A 22,332-nucleotide genomic window follows, 5' to 3' on the forward strand; every position below is an offset into this window, starting at 1 on the left:
TTATTTGGCGACATTCAACTTTTCTGCATGATCAGAGTGGAACTAGAGTTACAAAATTGATGGTCAATGAAAGGGTTTTGTACAAGTGGAGTTTTCAGTACCCTACCTACACTCCACATGAAACAATATATTACCTCTAACACTCAAGGGCATAAAGCACAGAATCCCAACTTCACCATTCCCAAACATCCTTCATTACTCCACAATACACTGTGGCTTATGCTAGAAATAATTTGACACCTTATTGTAGGGTTGAATCAAAGATTTTACCTCTTTATCTGGCAAGGTGAAAAGGAATTCTCTGTCAAAACGCCCAGGTCTTCGTAAAGCAGGATCTATTGAATCCAGTCTGTTGGTAGCTCCAATTACCACAATCTCTCCTCTGCTATCCAAGCCATCCATAAGTGCCAGCAGCGTAGACACAATAGAACTGACAGAGAAATGCTTTTATTCATTCAGTTAACTAAGCCTACGTTACACTGAGTGAAACTTGGGTAGAGTGGTTATGATCAAGAAAGGAAAAGCTTTTGTTGCTGGAATTATTTTTTGGTTAGAAAAAAAAAAAGTGTTCAGTCAAGAGCCTTTTATGATGTTCGGTGCAGAACATTCCTCCCCCGGAGATAAGCAAACAAAGACCAAAGACCAAAAACCACACCATGATAAAATCAAGTCTTGAACAAGCCTTAGTTTCTTTTTTAATCCAAAAGGTAAAGATTTTACTTGCAATTTAAGTAACATGACGATACCTACCCCAAAGAAGGCATGTTTATACACAACCTAGCACAATATGAATAGGGCCTCTAGGCATTACTCAATACAAACAATAGTATTACTTATAATAAGTACACTTTGGTCAAGCCTAACTTATACAGCAGGGAATCCCAAGTTATGCAAATACCCATCTCCGAGCTCTCTTCCATTTATTGCTGTGCTGGCCTGTACGTCATCCATTGTTATTTTTTAATGTTATTCATTTTTATACTGGCCCAAAGTTTCAACGTATTGCCAATTTCTGTACTAAAAGTGCCAAATGGTAAAAGTTGTTGCAGAAAAGCTAGAGGCGTTGACAGCTGGAGCTTTTGGCGCCCCAGAAGACTGGGGCTTGTTTAATAGTTAAAACGCTGTGGTGCTTCAATGTAGAAATTACCTATGCTAACAGGAGCAATTCTCCCATCAGTGTAGGTAATCCACCTCCAAGAGAGGTGGCAGCTAGGTAAGTTGCTTCCTAGTGCTGTCTATATGAGGTGTTAGAGATGTAGCTGTAACAACCTAAGGAGTGTGGATTTTTCACACCCCCAAGAGATGCAGCTATACCAAAAGGAAAATTCTAGTGCAGACTAGGCCATGGTGATGTTTTGTTGATCAACCAGTAGGCAGCTGATTCTCAGTGCTATGGTGAAGATATACCACCTTTTTTCCTCCCCTTTTGGATTGGGGTGCATGCAACTTCAAATGCGGGGGGGACGTAGGACTGAACTTCTCATAACTCTGCCTCAGCAAGCTCTGACAGTAACTTCACCCTACCACAAAATACACCAATGGCAAAGTACATTAACTTGATGTTTTTTAGACTTCAAAAGATGACACCCTAAGCGGATGAATGGAAGCAAGTCACACTTCTCTCAGAGCTATGGTTTTAGGCTGCATACTGAGACAGCAAACATAACTGCACTGGTTCACACGGCAACCATAAAGGCTAAAGACTGTTTTAAAATGAAGTTTTGGATATTGCAACACAATTATAAGGCAGATTCAAAGAGATTTTTGCAGTTCAAAGGGCAATAACTGTGATATATATATGGGCCCCTGATTATGATATTGCTGGAAAAGGGTTAAAAGGAAAGCAAACTGACAGACCAGAAATATAATTTCATTTGGAGGGTTGTACAAACATAAGAGTGTGTCAGAGAAACTACGTTACAAAAAAATTAAAATACCACACTGAGTTTGGTATCGCTACAAAATCTAATTACTTGCAACTTAATACTACCCAAGTTTAGAGAGGCCTCCTAATGCTGATGCCCTCCCTCCCGCCACCCCACAAGAATAAAAGACTACTAATACTATAGTCTCCCCCTCTTACAAGGCTCAAGCAGATTTTAACTCTCTATTTTTTAAAAATATGAAGTGTAATACCTGTGAATTTGATCTTGTCTACTGGATCGTACAGGAGCCAAACCATCTATCTCATCAAAGAAAATAATTGAAGGACGCATCTGATAGGCCTAAAAGGAAAGGCAGACTAAGGAATATTCAAACTAATATATGTAAAAAATAATGCATCCAAAAAACTACATTAGAAAAACATTAAGCACTCAGAAGTAAGCAATGCCAGAATTAATGCCTCACACATTCCTGGATGTAATTTCTGATTTAAAAAAAATCTCCCCAAAGCAAAAAACCCTACCCTGATAAAACAAAGTCTGTCATGTACAACCATATTGACCCTCCTACCCAACATGGGTCATCAGGAAGGTTCAGGCCTTTATACCCACCGCACCAACTTCTACCACTTGAGGTAACAAAGTAACTGGTAGCAACAGTAGGCAGTTATTTTCTAAATGGACCAGCCACTATGAGTAGATGAGACACCCTTTGCCAGTCAGTTCACAGCTATTTGCTGATGAGAGAGAAATGTAGAAAACACATGACTCCTGGGGTTCAGCACCAGGTCCTGGAGGTGAGCCTGTCCTAGTCGATACAGGCCTGTCAGACCCCATTGTCTCAGCCTGTGTCCTTTTCCCTTTGCTCCCATTCGTACCATACCAGCTCCTGCAACCCTCCTCTGGACCTTTTCAAAGGTGCGCCTGCCAAATTTCAAATATCTCACCAAAGCATGGAGGCACCAGAGCTTCTCAATGAAACACTTGTAAGATTAAACAAGACAAAACAAACAAACAAAAACTCACCACACACCAAACGCAGGCAAAAATATATTTCCTCCCATCTACCCCTAATCAGGTTCCCCAAAACATCTGGACAATTTTTACTTGAACTTCTAAAAAATTCAGACAGGCACCACCATGGAAAATTTCAGCCACAAGAGTTAAAGTCTTTCAAAGTTATAAGCAAGTGAAAACAGAGCCTTATAATAAAAAAAAGTGTTTGGCAACCTTAACTACAGATTTCAATACTAGCTCCACATATAATAAAAAGTGTATAGACTAATTCGAATATTACCTGATCAAATAATAAACGAAGCTGTCGTTCAGATTCTCCCACCCATTTACTGAGGCAATCAGCACCTTTTCTCATAAAGAAGGCTACTCTTCTATCACCCTGACTGCACTCATTAGCAAGTGCCCTGGCAACCAGGGTCTTTCCAGTACCAGGTGGACCGTAGAATAGACAGCCCCTGTAAAATACAAGAGTTCCCATGTTTCAGTTGCAATACATTAGAAAGGAACAGAAATTGTTCCAAAGAGCTTGAGATGTAAGACAACAAAACATCAATATATGAAGGTCGATGGGGGTGGGTGGGGGGGGAGAGAATAAAGAAGGGGGCATAAACAGATTAAAATCAAAATATAAGTACAAATTTGATATACATATATACAAATTTTATTTAACAGAAATATATTCATGTATTTTGTTAGATACACAGATTTAAAGGCTTGAAGGGATTATGATGATCTAAGACTAACCTCCTGCATAATAAAGGCCATAGAATTTCACTGAGTGGAGAGGAGGAGAGGTCAGTTACCTGACAGTAACTTGATTTCTTTGAGATGTTTTTTCCAGACCATAGGATGTGTTCTCAATGGGAGACTGCAAAGTAGTGTCTGTGTACCCATACCTTTGCAGAACAGCACACCTTGTGCTCCAAATGAGGGCACATACGGAGGACTGAGCTTGCTGCCATTCAGTTCCTTCTCGACCACGAAGCCAGAACTCCGTAACACAGGGAAAGGAGGATGGCAACCGGAGCACCATAGGGACAACACATCTTGAAGAACTCAATTAAGCTAAGTAATCTCTACTATTTCTTGTATATGTCCCTATGTGTGCTCCACCACAGTAGACTCCCAAGGAGTAACTTAATGAGAAGCTGTGTGCTGATGATATAAATCCAGGGTCGTTTGAAAGACTGCATCGCCAAAGGCAGCATCATCTCCGGAAGCAGGTATGATAGTGTAACGTTTAGCAAATATACGGACAGAAAACCAATTACCAGAACTGCAGATTGTTGCTGTGGCAACATCTTTCAGTAGAGTTGTAGATGTGGACTAGAGCTCTGGTAGAATGTGCTGTCACTCTGTGAGGAGACTGCTCCCCAGCATTTTCATAACAAGTCAAGATGCAACACGAAGCCCACTTAGACTCTCTTCGCATTGAAATCTGTTGGCCCTTCATCCTATTTGCAATTGATACAAATAGCCTGGGAGATGCTCGGAATGGTTTAGTCCTGTACAGATAGAAGGCAAGGGCACTTCTGACATCCAGTGAACAAAAAACTTTATTCTTCTCTGGGTACATGAAGTTTTGGGTAGAAAACTGGTAGAAAAATCTCCTGGTTAATGTTAGATTTCGAGGAGACTTTGTAAGAAAGAAAGAGGACATAGTATAATTGTCTTTGTAGAAAGTGGTATATGGTGGGTCTGTCGGGAGTGCCCCCAGCTCCCCCATCTGTCTCACTGAGGTGATAGTCAAGAATTAAGTCTTGAGGACATGGTGGAAGAGGTCACCATTGGTTTGAATGGGGGTTTCCTTAGGGTGTTTAGAACAAGGTTGAGGTCCCACTGGTGGGCTGGCTGTCAAACAAGAGGAAACAAGTTACATAGGCCCTTGAGAAACCTGGTTGTTGTAGGGTGGGCAAAAACAGAAGCCCTGGATGAGTGAGTGGAAGGCTGGAAGGGTGGTCACATGTATCCTGAGAGTTCATTGAGAAACCTTGTTTTTAATTCTAACAGGCAGTCCAGGATCTTAGAAAGCAGGACTCATAAGGTTCGAGATGGAGGGATTGGAAGCGCTTCCACCTTTAGAGGTAGGTTTTGCAAGTACCAGGATTCCTGTTGGATAAAAGAACTGACTGAACTCAATCCAAACAGGTTAATTCCATGCTTGAGAACCACTGAGGGGCCACATCCTCATATTCAGAGGAGGACGAGTTGGGATGGATGAGGGTTCCTGAGTTCTGTATCAGGAGGTCTTTGTTGATAAGATGTCTGAGGGGTTATGTCTCCATGAAATTCAGGAGGTTTGGCTACCATACCTGTCTTGGCCAACCACGCAATATAAAGATTGCTCTCATTCCTTCATGGCACATCTTGAGAATCAACGGTACAGTGGGCAAACATAAAGAAGGATACAGGGACATGGTGTTATCAGGCCATCCCTGAGAGAGTTGCAACGATGACCTCCCTTGGAGCAGAACAGGTGACATTTCACCTCTACTATACCCCACATCTGGCAGATGACAGTCTGATCCTCCATTCAAGATCTCGCCAGAAGGTTCTATTCAGGGAGTTTGCAATTGTATTCTGGAGGCCTGGTAGACCGACAGCGGATATTTCTGATGGGAAATGCACCACTTCCACAGCCTTAGCACCTCTGCAACAGGGTCTTGCTCCACCCTGGCAGTTGACATAATACTTTGTCAACCTGTTGTCCAGCACAACTGATTAAGCCATGCAAGGTCAGTTAAAGGAAGTGTTGGCACGCATATCACACTGGTCTCTATTCCAGAATACTGACATGAAGCGTTGATTCCTGTGTCAATCATTTGCCTTATGCTGTCACTCTCTGTAGTTGAGTTCCCCATCCTAACAGACACACATCTGTTGTGAGGGTCTTCAACAGTGCTGGATGAAATAATGAGGTTCTAATGCAGATTCTCCATAGACTCTCTTACACGGTGAAGAGCCTATTACCTTCTGAGATACTGATACACATTTGGAGAAGCTGTGTCTATTTAGGATATATATTGTTCTTAGCCGTATCTGAAGGCATTTGAAGTGCATCCTTATGTGGGTAAAACACATACATGGTGGGCAACATGTCACCCAAGATCTGTAGACAAATCCTCACTGTTGCTAGTGGACTGCACTCTAATGTTGAGATTAGGTTGGGTAGGTTGGCTCTTGCTGTTGTGGAGTCAAGAGTAGTTCCTATAAAGTATATTCTCTGTACTTGAGTTTGTATAGCTTTTTTGAGGTTGACAGAGACCCAGAAATTGGAAAAGCATTACTGCTCTGGATGCTGTTGACTAAACTTCTTGGGGTGACCAGACCCTGCAAAGCCAGTCATTCATATATGGAAACACTGATATTTCCCCTGATGGAGCTGTGCCACTACCACTGAGAGAATCTCTGAACACCCTTGGGACATGGAAAGTTCAAAGGGGAGAACTTGATTTTGATAGTGATCTGTCCCTATTATGAAGCCTAGAAAATGCTTGTGGGAGGGGTGGATAGGTAAACCAAGTATGCGGGTGAGGACCTTCACTGTTCTGACTGGCATCAAAGGCTAGAGACTTAAGCAAGTCTCAACTTGCTGTTTTCACAGAGGTACTGAGGAGGTGGCACTGTTAGAGCTTTCCAGTACTGGTGACTCAGGTTTATCAGAGATAATAAGATCCTCTGCAGAAAGGAACCTGGAACAAGGTAGAGAGTTTTGACAGCCTTCACACAAAGTCTGGGCCAGTACCATCTGGTAAGATGGAGGCTGTTGCAGTACCACAGTGACTGTAGTGTCATCTCCCCTTTCAGAGGTATGGTGAAATTCTGGTACTAGGGCACAGATGGTAGCCCTGTCTCTTTCAGTGCTGCAAGGTATTAGATGGTGCCAACAACAGTTGTAGCTGCTCTGGTGGTAGGCATCTCTGGAGTTTTTCCTGTACTGATTCAGTGGTACCGACTCCTACCATCAGAGGGACAAAAGGTCTCCCAACAGTGGGTCTTACAGGGTGATATACCTCTCCATACAAGGAAATGAAATAAAGTTGTATATTTCTTCTTTAGAGTTTTCTTTGTTGCAGATGATGCAGCAACTGGCACTGAGGCAGCCTGAGCTGTAGAGGTGGATGTACAGGGGGAAGTGGACCTCTTTGGAACTACAGCATGGTCCACTAATAAGAGCTTAAGTCTAGTCTCCCTGTCTTTCTTGGATCAGCATTTGCAACCCTGACAGACCTTGCATTTAGAAGAGTTGTGGGAGTCCCCCAAGCACTGCAGGCAGCTGGAGTGTCCATTACAGAGTGGAAGAGAGCTGTGGCAAATCTCACAGGTCTAAAATCCTGGAGCATACCAAATAGTCCTCTGATGCAAACAAAAAATCCCTCTTCTATCAACATAACAGTGTTATATAAAATAAATAGGTACTGAATGAAAATAAATAATGAAAAAGAAACTACTAAAGCAAAAGCGGCAAAGAATCCTGTGGCACCTTATAGACTAACAGACGTTTTGGAGCATGAGCTTTTGTGGGTCAGATGCATCTGACGAAGTGGGTATTCACCCACGAAAGCTCATGCTCCAAAACGTCTGTTAGTCTATAAGGTGCCACAGGATTCTTTGCTGCTTTTACAGATCCAGACTAACACGGCTACCCCTCTGATACTAAAGCAAACAAAAGAAAGAATTCACACAGTGAAGGCAGGAAGCTGCAGACAGCCGACCTTTTCATCTCAAGCTCCATGCTATTGAGGAGGAACTGAGTGGCAGTGGGCTAGCACCTCCCTATACGTCCTTGTTTAGAGCACAAGGTGCTGCACTGCACAAGGGCAGGCCCACAGACACTACTCTGCAGACTCAGAGTGCACAGCTGTGTGCACATCCTATGGTGGAGTACCCATAGAATACACTCCAAGAATTATTTTTTCTTAATGTGTGAGTGAACATTATTGAGTTCAATAACTTGCAACTGAACTAGATCATATCCTTTATAAAGGCATTCAAATCTTCATTTAAAGACTCCAACTGACAACGAATTAACTCATTTCTCTTGGTAAGCTGTGCCAATGGTCGATTATGCCCACTGTTAGGTTGCATCTTATCTCCAGTTTGACATTTTCTAACATCAAAAAATTTAAGTCTTAAAACAGTTCAGAAACTGAAGAGATTACATATAGACATGGTTTTCTGAGAAAGAGTCTAACAACCATTTATTTAGAGCAGTGGCGGGTACCCCGATGGGTCACATGCAGGCTGCAGGTTGATCTGATTGTGGGCCATGAGACATTTTGCAGACGTTGACTGTCTGCAGGCATGGTCCCCTGCAGCTCTCAGTGGCCGCGGTCCCAATGGCCTATCAATACAAATGATATGATTTGTATTAGAGTAGCTAACAGAGGCCCCACCTGAGATTAAGGCCCCATTGTGTAAGCCACTGTTCATACACATAGTAGACAGCTCTTGCTCCAAAGAGATTACAACCTCATTAGATACACGAGGGTGAAGGTAGAGGAAGTATTATTAGCTGAGATCAAGTGACCTGACCATGAGCAGGATATGCCCGACATTTAGTCCAACCCCATAAATCAGATCCAGACTGATTCAATTTGAGGCCCTTGTTTTCAAAGAATTACAGCTTAGTAAGAAAATGTTTAATTCTTCCTCCCTTAAAAGGCTTAAATTTCCAGGTTCTGATTCCAGAATCTGCTGACAATGATATGAGGATGATTTCTGAAGGTGACCAAAAAACCACACACACCCACACCCCCCAAAAGTATCTGGAAATCTGTTAGAAGTTTTAGGAGTTGGCAGTTAAGTCATTTTAAAAAGACATTCAAGAAAAACAAAAAACAAACAAAACCCACCCAACACATACATCTGAGGATTTTAAAAATTATTTGTAATACTGTAGATTAAGTTATATTGTGATAGGTGTTTATGCATTTCATTCACCAGGGGTTAAGTTGAGGTTTTGGTTTTTTGTTTTTGTTTTTTTTTTGAGGGGGAGGGGTTGGGCATTTCAATTTATTACCATTGTTTCCTGCACAAAGTAGTAAGACTATATAAAAGTGGCTCCTTCTTAAAATCACGTCTGTTCACTGTATCTGTCTGAAGTCATTCCAATATTACTATATACACACACACACACACACACACACACACACACCCCTTACTATCTAAAGTAGTCACTTTTTACTGCATACCAGCTAGCAATGCATACAGCTCTCAGAGGGGAAGCTAACATTTTTATTTTGTTCCATGGATAAACAATATTGCTAGTATTCTGACTGCAGTTTCTTCAGCATTGACTTGCAGATGTCAAGAAGTTTGCAGAGCTGGTAGCTCGAAAATCCCTCTCCACTTGTAAACTAATCAAATTGTATATGAAATAGAAAACAAATAGACAGTAAAAATGCCATTTTTACTGAGTCACTTTTCAGAGTATACCTTTACCTTAAAGACCAGACACTATGTCTCTGGTTGTGTCTTGGCACTATATGAATCTTGAAACTCTGTACATTCTGGGTTTTGTCTGTTTAAAGTCTTTGTCTTTTAATGTTACTTTGATAAAGTTTGCACATAAATGTTTTAGGATATGAAATAGATACTTAAAATGCAATATTCTTCTATAAACGAAAGCATGAGTTTTCAAGTTGCAATACAAGTCATATTACCTTGGAGGCTGAATTCTGAATCTCTCAAATACTTCTGGATAAAGCAGTGGAAAAACCACCATCTCTTTTAAAGCTGAAATGTGGCTAGATAGTCCACCCACACTATCAAATCGTACCTAGTTCAGGGAGAGTTAGAAACAAAAATCACATTTCATACATGGTTCAAATCAGGCAGGGTCAACAGGACAACTCTACTAAGCATCCAATGACGAGGTTCTCAAACTTTGTGTCAGGACCCCCCACGGGGTCGCAAGATTATTACTAGGGGGGTTGTGAGGCATCAGCCTTTACCCCAAACCCTGCTTTGCTTCCAGCATTTATAATGGTGTTAAATATATAAAAAAGTGTTTTTAATGTGGGGGGGGGCGCACATTCAGAGGTTTGCTATGTGAAAGGGGTCACCAGCACAAAAAAGTTTGAAAACCACTGCAATAATAGAAGACTTCATATGCAACTACAGAAGAAAAATGTACTTGGCAATCACAGCAATTTTAGAACATGCTGAGGAGAGGCTTATGTGTAAAGGCAGTGGTAAATAGATAACTTTGTACAGTTTTTCTGTAACTAACACTTTCAACCAGTGGGTAACTGACAGTATTTGAGACAAAGTACTTACTGAAAAATCTATTTGCATTGGATCAACATCAGCCAGGCTTGCTCCAATTTTCATCCGATCCTTGTGAACTCCTTTTAATTCGTCTTTCCGAAAGTTTAGTGGAAGACACCTGATTTGAAAGTCAAGGAAATGGGAAGACAAACACTAAAATAAGATAACCAGATTTTTCTTCCCAAATTATACAAGCTTATGATAAACACTCCTGCACTACCAAATCTCTCAACTGAATTAAAGTTCCAATGTCCAGATATGAACAGACGAAGAGGGTCAGTTATCCTAAATACTACCAACTTCCTTGGGGTGCCTACAGATTTGTGCTTCTACATACTTGGGCACTTTTGAAAATCCCACCCCAACAAAGTTTGATGGTATCTGGATTAACTAATCATCTCCCTTTTTTCACTTTTGGACATTGTGAATTTAGCTTAGTTTTAATGATGAAAATCATTCTTCCACAGATTGGCTATTTCTATACTCAGAATTGGAACAGCAACATGATAGGTTTGTTGTTTCAATGTTTTCTGTGGAGCTAAATGACCTTTGGATCAGGCCTGCAGTTGCTGCACCATCCCAAGTTTATGTAACAATGGACCTAAATTCTGTAGCAAATCCCCTCCAAATTTATATGTTACATGCTAGCTCTGTGGCAGACTGAAGAATCTAAATAAACACAATCATACACAATATTCATTAAAGTAACACCATTCTACTTGGACATCACACCTGAAATCTGCCTCAGAAATCTGTACCTGCAATGGTTAGAAACAGTATTTAAATAATTAAAACAAAATCATTTTCTTGTTTTCTTTTGTGTTTACTTTTGCATTTTACAATATCACCGTTTCTCCCTTGCTAAAAACACCCTTGTAAACAGGGCAGCAGCAGAACCATATACACTACAAAATAAATTCAGTACATGCTATGTAAGAGGTTCTTTAAAAGCATATCCAGTTTCTGATAATTTTTTACTTTTAGAATTGACTAACGTCAAATATACCAAGAGATTTGACTACAAGTTGCCACAGTGTAGAGAATCTGCAGTATAAGAATTAAGAGACTAACATTTTACGTAAGTGCATTTGCCATTTCTCCCAAAAGGGGGAAGGAGAGAAGCTACATAATTATACTTACCGGCTTAATGCTCTGTTATGACTGCATTTCCTACGCCTTTCAAAGCGTTGCTCATCATCAGACGAAGAGGAGGAAGATGTGGAATCACTATTATGGATTGCATGCTTTCGTCTGTATTATAATAAAATGTTTACAGAAAAATAGTAATAAGCTTAAGTATGTGCTCACTCTGAAAAGCTAAAGGTCAAGTTATTAACTGTTCTTTCCAAATTCCACCTCAGAAATTACAGTGGGTTACGACCCGTTAGGTTATCTAGCCCATTCCCTGTAAACGTAGGATTGCTTCCCTACTTGTTATACCCTTCCAGGGGAGGAGGAGGAGGAATCCTCATTGGAGCAAAACAAAACCAAAAACAAAACAAACTTGTTTTTATACCAAAAAGGATGAAATGTTTACTTAAAAACATACAATTATGAAGGCCAAGTTTTCAAATGCAACTACTGATTTTGTTTACTCAAACTGACACCTTAAAGCAGTGGTGGGCAACCTGTGACCTGCATGCAGCCTATCAGGGTAATCCGATAGCGGGCCACAAGACATTTTGCTAACATTGACCATCCGCAGGCATGGCCCCTCCATAGCTCCCAGTGGCCGTGATTCGCTGTTCCTGGCCAGTTAGAGCTGTGGGAAGCAGCAGCCAGCATATCCCTTCAGCTTACCACTTCCCGCAGCTCCTTTTGCCCGGGAATTGCGAACTGCAGCCACTGGGAGCTCCGGGGGAGGCCATGCCTACTGATGCTCAACATCAGCAAAATGTCTCGCAGCCTGCAATCAGCTTACCCCGAATGTGGGCCGCAGGTTGCCCACCACTGCCTTAAAGGATCCTTTGTTTTTCAGAAAGTTCTGAGCATACATTCTCAGAAACATAGGGCCCTTTAAGATTTTCAAGTTGGGGATAAAAAATTAAGGACATCCAAAACCCACTAGTCGCCTTTGAAGATCCTGGACAAAGTTTTTATACTCAAAAGTATTAAATATAAATTCTCAGGGAACAAAAAACTACTCCATTATTTTAAGATGCAAGTACTTATCAGTAACTAAAGGGTAAAAAGTAGGGCTGTCAATTAACTGCCACTAACGTGTGCGATTAACACACAGCATACTTAACGTGCGTTAATTGCAAACTCTCTGGGCGGGAGTGCAGCATGAGTGGCTCTGGAGAACTTATGTCTGGTCAGGAGCAGTAATGCAAGCCACCACCAAAGGGCAGGAAGAGAAGAGGCTAGAGAAAGTAATATGGTTCCCATCCGGGTGTTTTTAAAAAGTAAAAACAGTACAGCCAGGGGCTTGCCAGAGCCACCCCTACTCACTCAGCATGGCTCACCCAAACTGCCCTCCCCTTGCCTCCCAGGGCTGGGGCTGACCCTCTCCCACCCTTAACAGAGTCATAGCCAGCATACTACTATTCTGAAAGTCATTTTAAGCAACATTCCATTATGTGACTGTTCTCATTTATCCATATAGGTGGCAATCACCATCCCATATACCAACCTGTTAATCCTTTTGCAGTAGGGACTTCGTGGTCCTGCAGGGCTAAAAGGATATCTTCGTCTCACAGGAGAGGATGGACCAGTATAAAATAGGTTGGGCTTTCTTTGGTGCCTTGGCTCTATTAAAAGCAAAAAAGTTTGATTTAAAGATCTAATAGAACTATCCTAAATTAGAGTACATAACACAAAGAGCAGGAAACAAAGTGAAACATTGGACAGATGAAAGTCATAAAAGACGGTTACTCACCTTTGTAACTGTTGTTCTTCGAGATGTGTTGCTCATATCCATTCCAATTAGGTGTGCGCGTGCCAAGTGCATGTTCGGAGACTTTTTACCCTAGCAACACTCGGTGGGCCAGCAGGTCGCCCCCTGGAGTGGTGCTGGTATGGCGCCTGATATATACCCCTGCTGGCCCGCCCGCTCCTCAGTTCCTTCTTGCCAGCTGCTCCGACAATGGGGAAGGAGGGCGGGTGTGGAATGGATACGAGCAACACATCTCGAAGAACAACAGTTACAAAGGTGAGTAACCATCTTTTCTTCTTCGAGTGCTTGCTCATATCCATTCCGATTAGGTGATTCCCAAGCCTTACCTAGGTGGTGGGGTCGGAGTGAGACGTTGCGGACTGTAAAACCGCTGTGCCGAAAGCGGCATCGTCTCTAGCTTGCTGGACCAGTGCATAGTGTGATGCGAAGGTGTGCACAGAAGACCAGGTGGCCGCACGGCAGATTTCCTGTATGGGGACATGAGCCAAAAATGCGGCAGACGAAGCCTGAGCCCTGGTAGAATGGGCGGTAAGGGCCCCCGTTGGCACGCGGGCCAAGTCGTAACATGTCCTGATGCAGGACGTGACCCAGGATGCGATATGCTGGGAGGAGATTGCCATGCCTCTCATGTGTTCCGCTACTGCCACAAACAATTGTGGTGAACATCGGAAGGGTTTAGTTCTCTCAATGTAGAATGCGAGAGCCCTTCGGACATCTAAGGAATGGAGCTGTTGCTCCCGTCAGGATGAATGCGGCTTTGGGTAAAAGACTGGCAGGAAGACGTCTTGGTTAATATGGAAGGCGGAGACGACCTTAGGAAGGAATGCTGGGTGCGGTCGCAGCTGTACCTTGTCCTTATGGAACACCGTATACGGAGGGTCCACGGTCAGAGCCTGAAGCTCTGAGACTCGCCGAGCCGATGTGATAGCAACTAGGAAGGCCACTTTCCAGGACAGGTACAGCAGCGAGCATGTGGCTAAGGGTTCGAAGGGTGGCTCCATGAGCCTGGTCAAGACAAGGTTCAGGTCCCAAGTAGGGGTAGGCCGTTTGACCTGAGGGTATAGTCGCTCCAGGCCCTTGATGAATCTTGACACCATAGGGTGGGAAAACACGGACTTGCCAGCCTCGCCTGGATGGAAGGTGGATATAGCAGTGAGATGGACGCGCAGAGAGATCAGATCGCCAAGCCCTGCTGCTTGAGAGACCACACGTAGTCCAAAATGGTGGGGACTAGGACGGAGAGTGGGTCGTGGCCATGTTGGTTGCACCAGCAGCAGAAGTGTTTCCATTTTGCTAGGTAGGTTGAACGCGTGGAAGGCTTCCTGCTGCCCAACAACACTTGTACTGCGTCAGAACAGCACAACTCGGACTGGCTTAACCAGCCAGGAGCCATGCAGACAGATGGAGGGACTGTAGATCTGGACGGCGCATCCTGCCGAAGTCCTGTGTGATCAGATCCGGCCAAGGAGGTAGGGCAATTGGATTCGCCAGGGACAGATCGAGCAGCATGGTGTACCAAGGCTGCCGCGGCCAAGCCAGAGCAATCAGGATGTGGCAGGCCTTGTCTCTCCGGACCTTGATCAGGACTCTGTGGACGAGAGGAAAGGGTGGAAAGGCGTAGCAAAGACGTCCCGTCCACGGAATGAGGAACGCGTCCGACAGGGAGCCCCGGGGAGCGACCCTGTAGGGAGCAGAACACCTGGCATTTCCTGTTCGATCTGGGGGCGAACAGATCTATCTGGGGAAACCCCCACCTCCGGAAAATGAAATTGAGGACGTCCAGACGGACCATTCGTGGGACAGAAAGGATCTGTTCAGGTGATCCGCAAGGGTGTTCCGCACTCCTGGGAAAAAGGAGGCCACTAGATGAATAGAGTGGGCTATGCAAAAGTCCCACAGATGTATTGCTTCCTGACACAGCGGGGAGGACCGAGTCCCGCCCTGCTTGTTGATGTAATACATGGCCGTTGTGTTGTCCATGAAAACCGCGACACAACGGCCGTGTAAATGGCGTTGAAATGTCTGGCATGCTAGGCGAACTGCCAGCAGCTCCCGCACATCGATGTGAAGAGTCAGCTCTCTCTGTGACCATAGACCCTGTGTACGCAGGATCCCCAGGTGCGCACCCCAGCCCAGCGATGACGCGTCCGTTGTCAAGGACACTGAGGGCTGAGGGGCGTGACACGGTAGGCCCGCACACACTTGGGAGGGCGTTGTCCACCAGCCTAGGGAACCTAGAACATTCGGTGGGATCGTTACGATTGTGTCTATGGTGTCCCTGCCTGGTCAATAGACCGACGCGAGCCAGGTCTGCAGCGGGCGCATGCGGAATCTTGCATGCTTGGTGACGAAGATGCATGCAGCCATGTGCCCCAGGAGAGCGAGGCACGTTCGAGCAGACGTGGTCGGGAAGGCCTGTAGGCTTGTGACCATGGACACTATGGCTTGGAATCGGTGCCGGAGGAGGCTGGCCGTCGCGAGGTTGGAGTCCAGCATTGCCCCGATGAACTCTATGCTCTGCGTAGGCACCAGAGTGGACTTGTCCGGGTTGATGGTCAAGCCTAGACTCGCAAACAGCTCCCTGATGATGGTGATGTGCCCGGTCACGTGCGCCTCCAATGCGCCTCGAATGAGCCAGTCGTCGAGGTAAGGGAAGACATGGATACAACGATGGCGCAGGGCAGTGGCGACGACCGCCATACACTTAGTGAATACCCGGGGGGCCGAGGAGAGCCCAAAGCGGAGGACCGTGAATTGGTAGTGGTCCTGATTTACCACAAAGCGAAGATACCGCCTGTGCGGGGGAAAGATTGCAATGTGGAAGTAAGCGTCCTTCATGTCGAGAGCGGCGTACCAATCTCCGGGATCCAGGGAAGGAATGATGGTTCCTAAGGTTACCATGCGGAACTTGAACTTTTTGATTAATTTGTTCAGGCCTCGCAGGTCCAGGATGGGTCGAAGGCCCCCTTTTGACTTGGGGATTAAGAAGTACCGGGAACAAAACCGCTTGCCCCTTAGCTCCCTTGGCACCTCCTCTATAGCTCTGATGAGCAGGAGCTTGCGAACCTCTTGGATAAGTTGCTCGTGAGAGGGGTCCCTGAAGAGGGACGAGGAGAAAGGATGGGAGGGGGGTGGAGAAATAAACTGAAGATGGTAACCAAACTCCACCATGCGCAGGTCCCAACGGTCCCTCGAAGTTAGCTGGGATCATGACGGCAGGAAGGGGCGGAGGCGGTTGAGGAAATGAAGTGGATCCAGGGAAGGGATTGGTAAGATGCTCTCGGGCGCACCTTCAAAAGTTCGTCTTCGGTCCCTGCGGTGGCTTGTCGGACCCAGAAGTGTTACCCCTTTGAGGACCTGACTGACGTCTACGGTTCAGCCGGCCTCGCCTCCGGTTAAAATCTTGTCTGGGGCGAGGCGGGGGCTAAGTGTGCTGATGGTAGGGGCAGAATGGCCTTCTCTGAGTCTGGGGCATGTGCATTCCCAGTGAACGCATGATGACCCGGTTATCCTTCAGGCTCTGTAGCCTGGGATCCGTCTTCTCAGAGAAGAGGCCCTGCCCGTCAAATGGCAGGTCCTGGATCGTGTACTGTAGCTCCGGCGGTAGTCCGGAAGACTGCAGCCACGATATACGGCGCATGGCTATGCCCGACGTCAGTGTTCTTGCTGCCGAATCTGCGTCATCTAAGGACACTTGTAGCGAGGTCCTGGCAATCCTCCTGCCCTCTTCCAGGAGAGATGAAAATTCCTGGCGCGAGTCCTGGGGAAGCAGCTCTCTAAATTTGTCGACAGCCTCCCAGGTGTTGTGGCTGTAACGGCTCAGGAGGGCTTGCTGGTTTGCCACACGGAGCTGAAGGCCTCCCGCAGAATAAATCTTGCGGCCCAGCAAGTCCATGCGCCTGGCTTCCCTGGATTTTGGTGCAGGAGCTTGCTGGCCGTGGCGTTCCCTCTCGTTGACTGATTGTACCACCAAGGAGCAGGGAGTGGGGTGTACATAGGAGGTACTCATACCCCTTGGATGGTACCATATATTTCCTTTCCACTCCGCGGGCCATGGGTGGAATGGAGGCCGGAGACTGCCATATGGCGTCTGCCTTCGCCTGGATCAACTTGATGAAGGGGAGGGCTACCCTGGTCGGTGCCTCCGCAGAGAGGATGCTTACCACTGGGTCCTCCACTTCCGGGACTTCCTCTACAGGAAGGTTTATGTTCTGGGCAACTCGCCTCAGAAGGTCCTGATGTGCCCGGAGATCAATCGGCGGGGGCCCTGATGAAGATGTGCCCGCTACCGCCTCATCTGGGGACGAGGAAGAAGACACCCCAGGGAGGAGTGGTTCCTGAACGGAAGCCTCATCCAGAGGGACCTCCACTTCCCGGGCATCCTGCTGCGCCAGGGGATCCGCAGGGTCTTCCTCCATACCTGAGGGGGAGGCCGGCTGACTGTGGCCTCTGGTACATGATGCTCCGATTGACGGGAGCAAGCTGGGCCCGAAGCTTCGCCCTGGGCTTGGTGGTATGCCCAGGGCGCCCAAAAGGACCATTGTGGTGGTCCCTGGTCCGGGCGGGCCTGAACATCCGAACCCCCGTAAGAGGCGCTGTCCATACGGGAAGAAGCGGATGAGTGCCTTGAAGGCCATGGAGGAGCCGTCGATGACTGCGGCAGGCCTCTGCGCATCCCGATGTCGTCTCTGCGCGGTGCCGGCGAGCGGTACCGGAAGTCATGGCGGTACCTCGATCTGGACCGGGACCTGCTACCAGCTCGGTGCCAGGAGGTCGACCGGTGCCGTACGCTGCCGTGCCGGGATCGACTGCAGTAGGAACGTCGGTGCCGCGATCTAGACCAGTGCCGAGAGTAATACGACGGCGACCGGGATCTTGATCGGTGCCGCGAGTACGGCCGGTGCCGCAGGTAGCGGTCCCGGGACTGTGAGCGGCGTCTGGATCTCGAGCGGCGACGCTGAGAGTGGTCCCTCGATTTGGAATGGGACCGATGCCCAGTAGTGCCTGGCGAATGCGGCCGCACCATGGCAGGCTTGCCCATCGATTGGATAACCTGCACCGGTGGTGCTGGGGGTTGGGGCAGCTCGGGCTCTGTCAGGGCGATGAGGTCGCATGCAACGGAGAATGTCTCCGGCGTGGAGGGCGCGACAAGCTCAACCGCTGTTCTCACTGGGGAGCTGAGAGGCACCGGACTCAACGGTCCCTGAGGAGCCGGAGTCAACGGTGCGACGACGCTCAGTGCCACGCCGGATGACGGTGCCGGGCGGTCAGGTTTGGAGGCACGCTCTGACTGCGGTGCAGTTGTAGGTACCGCAGGAGCCCTGTGCTTCTTGCTCCTCGGGGAGAGGGAGCGGTGCTGGCTAGGGTGCCGAGTGTAAAGTTGAAGCCTTTGCCGGCACCGGGCGGTCCGGAGTGGAGGCGACACTTGGTCCCGGTGCCGGAGTCGGTGCCGACCGTGGGGGAGTCAGCGCTGCCTCCATCAGGATCTGCTTCAGGCGACTGTCCCGCTCCTTCTTCGTTCGGGGCTTGAACGCCTTGCAGATCCGGCACTTGTCCGCAAGGTGGGACTCGCCTAGGCACCTCAGGCAGGAGTTGTGCGGATCTCCTGTGGGCATCGGCCGATGACAGGCCGCATAAGGCTTAAACACGGGTGAACCGGGCATGGGCCCCAGCACCGTGGGGAGGAAAAGGGGGCAAACCCCCGATCCTCTGTATAACTATTTACAAACTAAACTTAAACTAACTTTATAACTACAACTATTACTATAATTACAGAACTATATACATTATTACTATAATTACAGAACTATATACACTATACTGTAGAAGAGTGAAACGCTAGGGAGGTGGAGAACGGCTAGCTGTGCTCCACAGTTCCAACGACCGACACGGGCGGTAAGAAGGAACTGAGGAGCGGGCGGGCCAGCAGCGGTATATATCAGGCGCCATACCGGTGCCACTCCAGGGGGCGACCTGCTGGCCCACCGAGTATTGCTAGGGTAAAAAGTCTCCGACGAACGTGCACGTGGCGCGCGCACACCTAACTGGAATGGATATGAGCAAGCACTCGAAGAACTAGGAATTACATTGCTTTTGTCAATGTATGCCAAATTTGTTTAGATTTAAGAAAAGTCATGAAAAACTTGCATTTAAAAAGCAGTTGAAAACAGTAACACTGAAAATTGGTTGGCAAGTCTTTTTTATTTGTTACTGTTCCTTCAGGAGTATTTAGGGTGACTTTCTTGATAAAGATTTTAGATCAAGATCAGAAAACAATAGGCATATGTAAAATTCATTTGTAATTTATCAGAAGCTTATAAAATAAAGTTGAAGAGTAATCATGTTGTAAACTGGAAATAACTAAATATATAGGTTGAATTATGCAGTGATTTTAAACCACAAGATCTTTTCTAAGTTAACACGATGAAAGCTAATACTGAACAGATAATACAGTATTTAAATCTTTTGGGGAAGGACCATGTATTACAGGATTCAAGGACACAGTAGTGTGCTACTAGCCTGTTGAGTGCAAAACAATGGAGAAGATGCAGGGGAGAATAAAAGAGGCCAGATCTCTCTGAAGAATGGAGGGAAAGCTAAAGAAAATGAAACTTTGTTTTGCCAAAGATGGTGTTTCTGTAGCCTCTAACCACAGACAAGAAACAAGGCCACCAAAAAAAGATATATACAACCTACTTTCCAATGGGGCTTGGTAGCGTACAACAGTTTTCCTCTGTCTAAGGTCATATCGCTTTTGATTATCTTCTCCATCCTCATCTTCCTGGTCTTCAGCTTCTTCTTCAGATGACTCTATAATTGTAAATTATACTTATGCTTAGTTTAATGGAGAATAACAGTCTTAATTCATTGATTACATATACCATGAATACCACCAAACATATTTAAATTCATAATAAACCTAGCTAACTGAAATGCCTTCTGTATTCTGCAATGTTAAGGTTCAGAAACCCTTCCTGTTTAAAGGATGACTCTTCCAAGTGCTCTAAAAGCCTCATGCTTATTCAGATTGCATTGAAATTTGGTGTGCCTCCTGGGGCTGCTGGGTAGAGTTAGCGATGCAAATATAGGGTCATTTGGGCACAGGGTTCCCAAGAGGCAGTTTTTGATGGGAAGTTGTATTTCTTAAGGTTGAGAAACTACCAACTTTTTTGGCACATACCTAGTGGTCAAACCAAGGATCTGATCATTGTCCAAATGGTCTCTCATTTGACTGTTATTCCAGATAGTGCATGGCACCAACTACCCCTTTAGGGAAGCAACACTGAAAACGTTAAGGAAACGGTTTAGTGCTCTAGCTTAGTATGTACTAAATATTCTGCACATGTCCACGTAATGTAAGACTACCCAAGAGATTTCCAGACTGCCAGCTTCACTTGACCTGGGTGGCTCAAGGGGACATGCTGTGGCCATGAAATCTGAATTACACAGAGGCATCTTAAGTTTGAAACCACTTCTGTGCAGAAATCAGAGAAAACCATAGGCATTTTACTAGATTTGCCTGTCAAGGGCTTTATTTGGGGGAAAATGTAAACTGAGTACAGCAGATAATTCAGAAAGCAGTCAAACTAATGTTCGAAAGAAAAAAATTACACCTGTGAATGCTATTCTGGGAAGTTGGGGAGTATGGGGAGAAGCGTATGTGTGTATCGGGGGGAGGGGGACCTGATCCTATAGGTGGGTTGGAGCTCCTCTCCCTGCCATCTACATGGGCTCTGAGGGCTATGGCTTTCTAAGAGGATCAGAGGCCCTCTCCTTTCCTGTGTGCTGGGATCTAGGGAGCTCCTAAAAAGTAGATCAAATTAAACTTCTGAAAGGCAGTGAATTAAGAGTTAAGGACATGCCATCCCCACATGGGTAGAGGGGCTGGCCAAAGTGTGCGAGAAAGCATCCAGCTTGCCCAGGACAGAAGGGGGGGCAGACTGGGTGGGCCTGGGGCATGGCCAGGAAGGTCTGGCTGCAGCAGGAGTGAGGATCCCAGCTGGTGTGGGACATAGTTGGGGCTTGGGGCCTAACACAGAGTGCAGCTTGACTTATGTAACCAGGTAGCACGTGAGCCTCCAGTGAACTGCTGCCAATGATCTGTATGTATCAACAGAGGGCATCAGACAACAAGGAGCAACTTTTTATGTGCTAATGGCTTAATGGGATGGACAGGGAAGGCTGAGCCGAGCTGAAAAGACTGGCAAGGAGGCTATATGATACAGGAAGAGAGAGAACAACAACGCCATGGCCGTCTTCTCATGCTCTTTAAGTTACTGTTCCCAACATAAAAACAAAAAAAAAAAAAATCAAGACTTTGAGAAACAGAATATGTCTGGGATTTCTCTCTAACCTGTCAGCACCTCTACCCTCCGAACATTTCAAAGCACAACCATCATACCAGTCCACTATAACAAACTGAACAGGAGGTGGGAGAACCATTCAGGAATCACGTACCATTGTTTATCCTTTGCTAGCCACAGTGCACCTCAACTGCAAACATAGGTGAAAACTACAACTGCCTAAATGACCACTAACTCCTACAAAACACACTTTTCGTTCAGTTAAACAAAAAAAGAACCTAGGAAAATCACTGACAAAAAACTTGGTTCATGAATAGTTAACGGTTGCCTGGTATTATTTCATACCCTTCCAAAACGTTAAGTTCAGCAAAAAACTCAAACCTCCGAAAAAGCAGAAAATACAAAGTTAAAGGTACATGACAATGCAACCTTAACTTTGCCCTTTTTAAGCAATGCCCCAATATGCCCATAACATTTACACATTGCCTTTATAAATATTGCAGAACACTCGCGTAATAGGACATGTGACCTATACCTGCCCTACTCTCAACCACTTAGCCTACTGCATAGAACCACCACCACACCGGCTAAATTTCAGAACCCTGTTGTACCATTTTGTAGAGGATGCAATTTAAATATCTGTATTAAAGCTAATGTTAGAAAATTATATAATGCATAGGTTGAAAGACAAAAAAAAAGGTGTCTGTACATCTCGGTATAGCGCTTAGATTATTCACAAATATAAAGTTTGTTTTAATACTCATAAGATACATGTAGTGCATAATCAGAAATAACCCACATTTAGGGAATAAATTTAAGAATATAGTTTAGTTATTAGCATCCAAGTATTTGGGTACACTACTCATGAAAAGTTATACAGAGATTTGGTCGCGGAAAGCAAATATAGCAATGAGTGAAGACTGTCCCTCAGTTTTGAGCATTAAGGGTAGGTTATCCATTT

The 22,332-nt window shown here is 45.6% G+C and overlaps 1 protein-coding gene across 6 annotated transcripts in view; it reads right to left on the reverse strand.

The window, feature by feature from the left end:
* Positions 1 to 22,332, reverse strand: part of ATAD2 (ATPase family AAA domain containing 2) — an 87,598-nt gene that overhangs the window by 47,564 nt on the left and 17,702 nt on the right. For all 6 annotated transcript variants that reach the window (XM_030553778.1, XM_030553776.1, XM_030553780.1 and 3 more), the window contains exons 7-14: positions 19,765 to 19,878; positions 12,805 to 12,922; positions 11,313 to 11,423; positions 10,182 to 10,290; positions 9,566 to 9,681; positions 3,181 to 3,355; positions 2,137 to 2,225; positions 271 to 430 (exon numbers count right to left, since the gene is read on the reverse strand). In XM_030553778.1, the coding sequence (XP_030409638.1) occupies positions 271 to 430; positions 2,137 to 2,225; positions 3,181 to 3,355; positions 9,566 to 9,681; positions 10,182 to 10,290; positions 11,313 to 11,423; positions 12,805 to 12,922; positions 19,765 to 19,878 (992 nt within the window). The remainder of the gene's footprint in view (positions 1 to 270; positions 431 to 2,136; positions 2,226 to 3,180; positions 3,356 to 9,565; positions 9,682 to 10,181; positions 10,291 to 11,312; positions 11,424 to 12,804; positions 12,923 to 19,764; positions 19,879 to 22,332) is intronic.

The sequence above is a fragment of the Gopherus evgoodei genome, chromosome 2 (genome assembly GCF_007399415.2).
Source record: "Gopherus evgoodei ecotype Sinaloan lineage chromosome 2, rGopEvg1_v1.p, whole genome shotgun sequence".
Lineage (NCBI taxonomy): Eukaryota > Metazoa > Chordata > Testudines > Testudinidae > Gopherus > Gopherus evgoodei.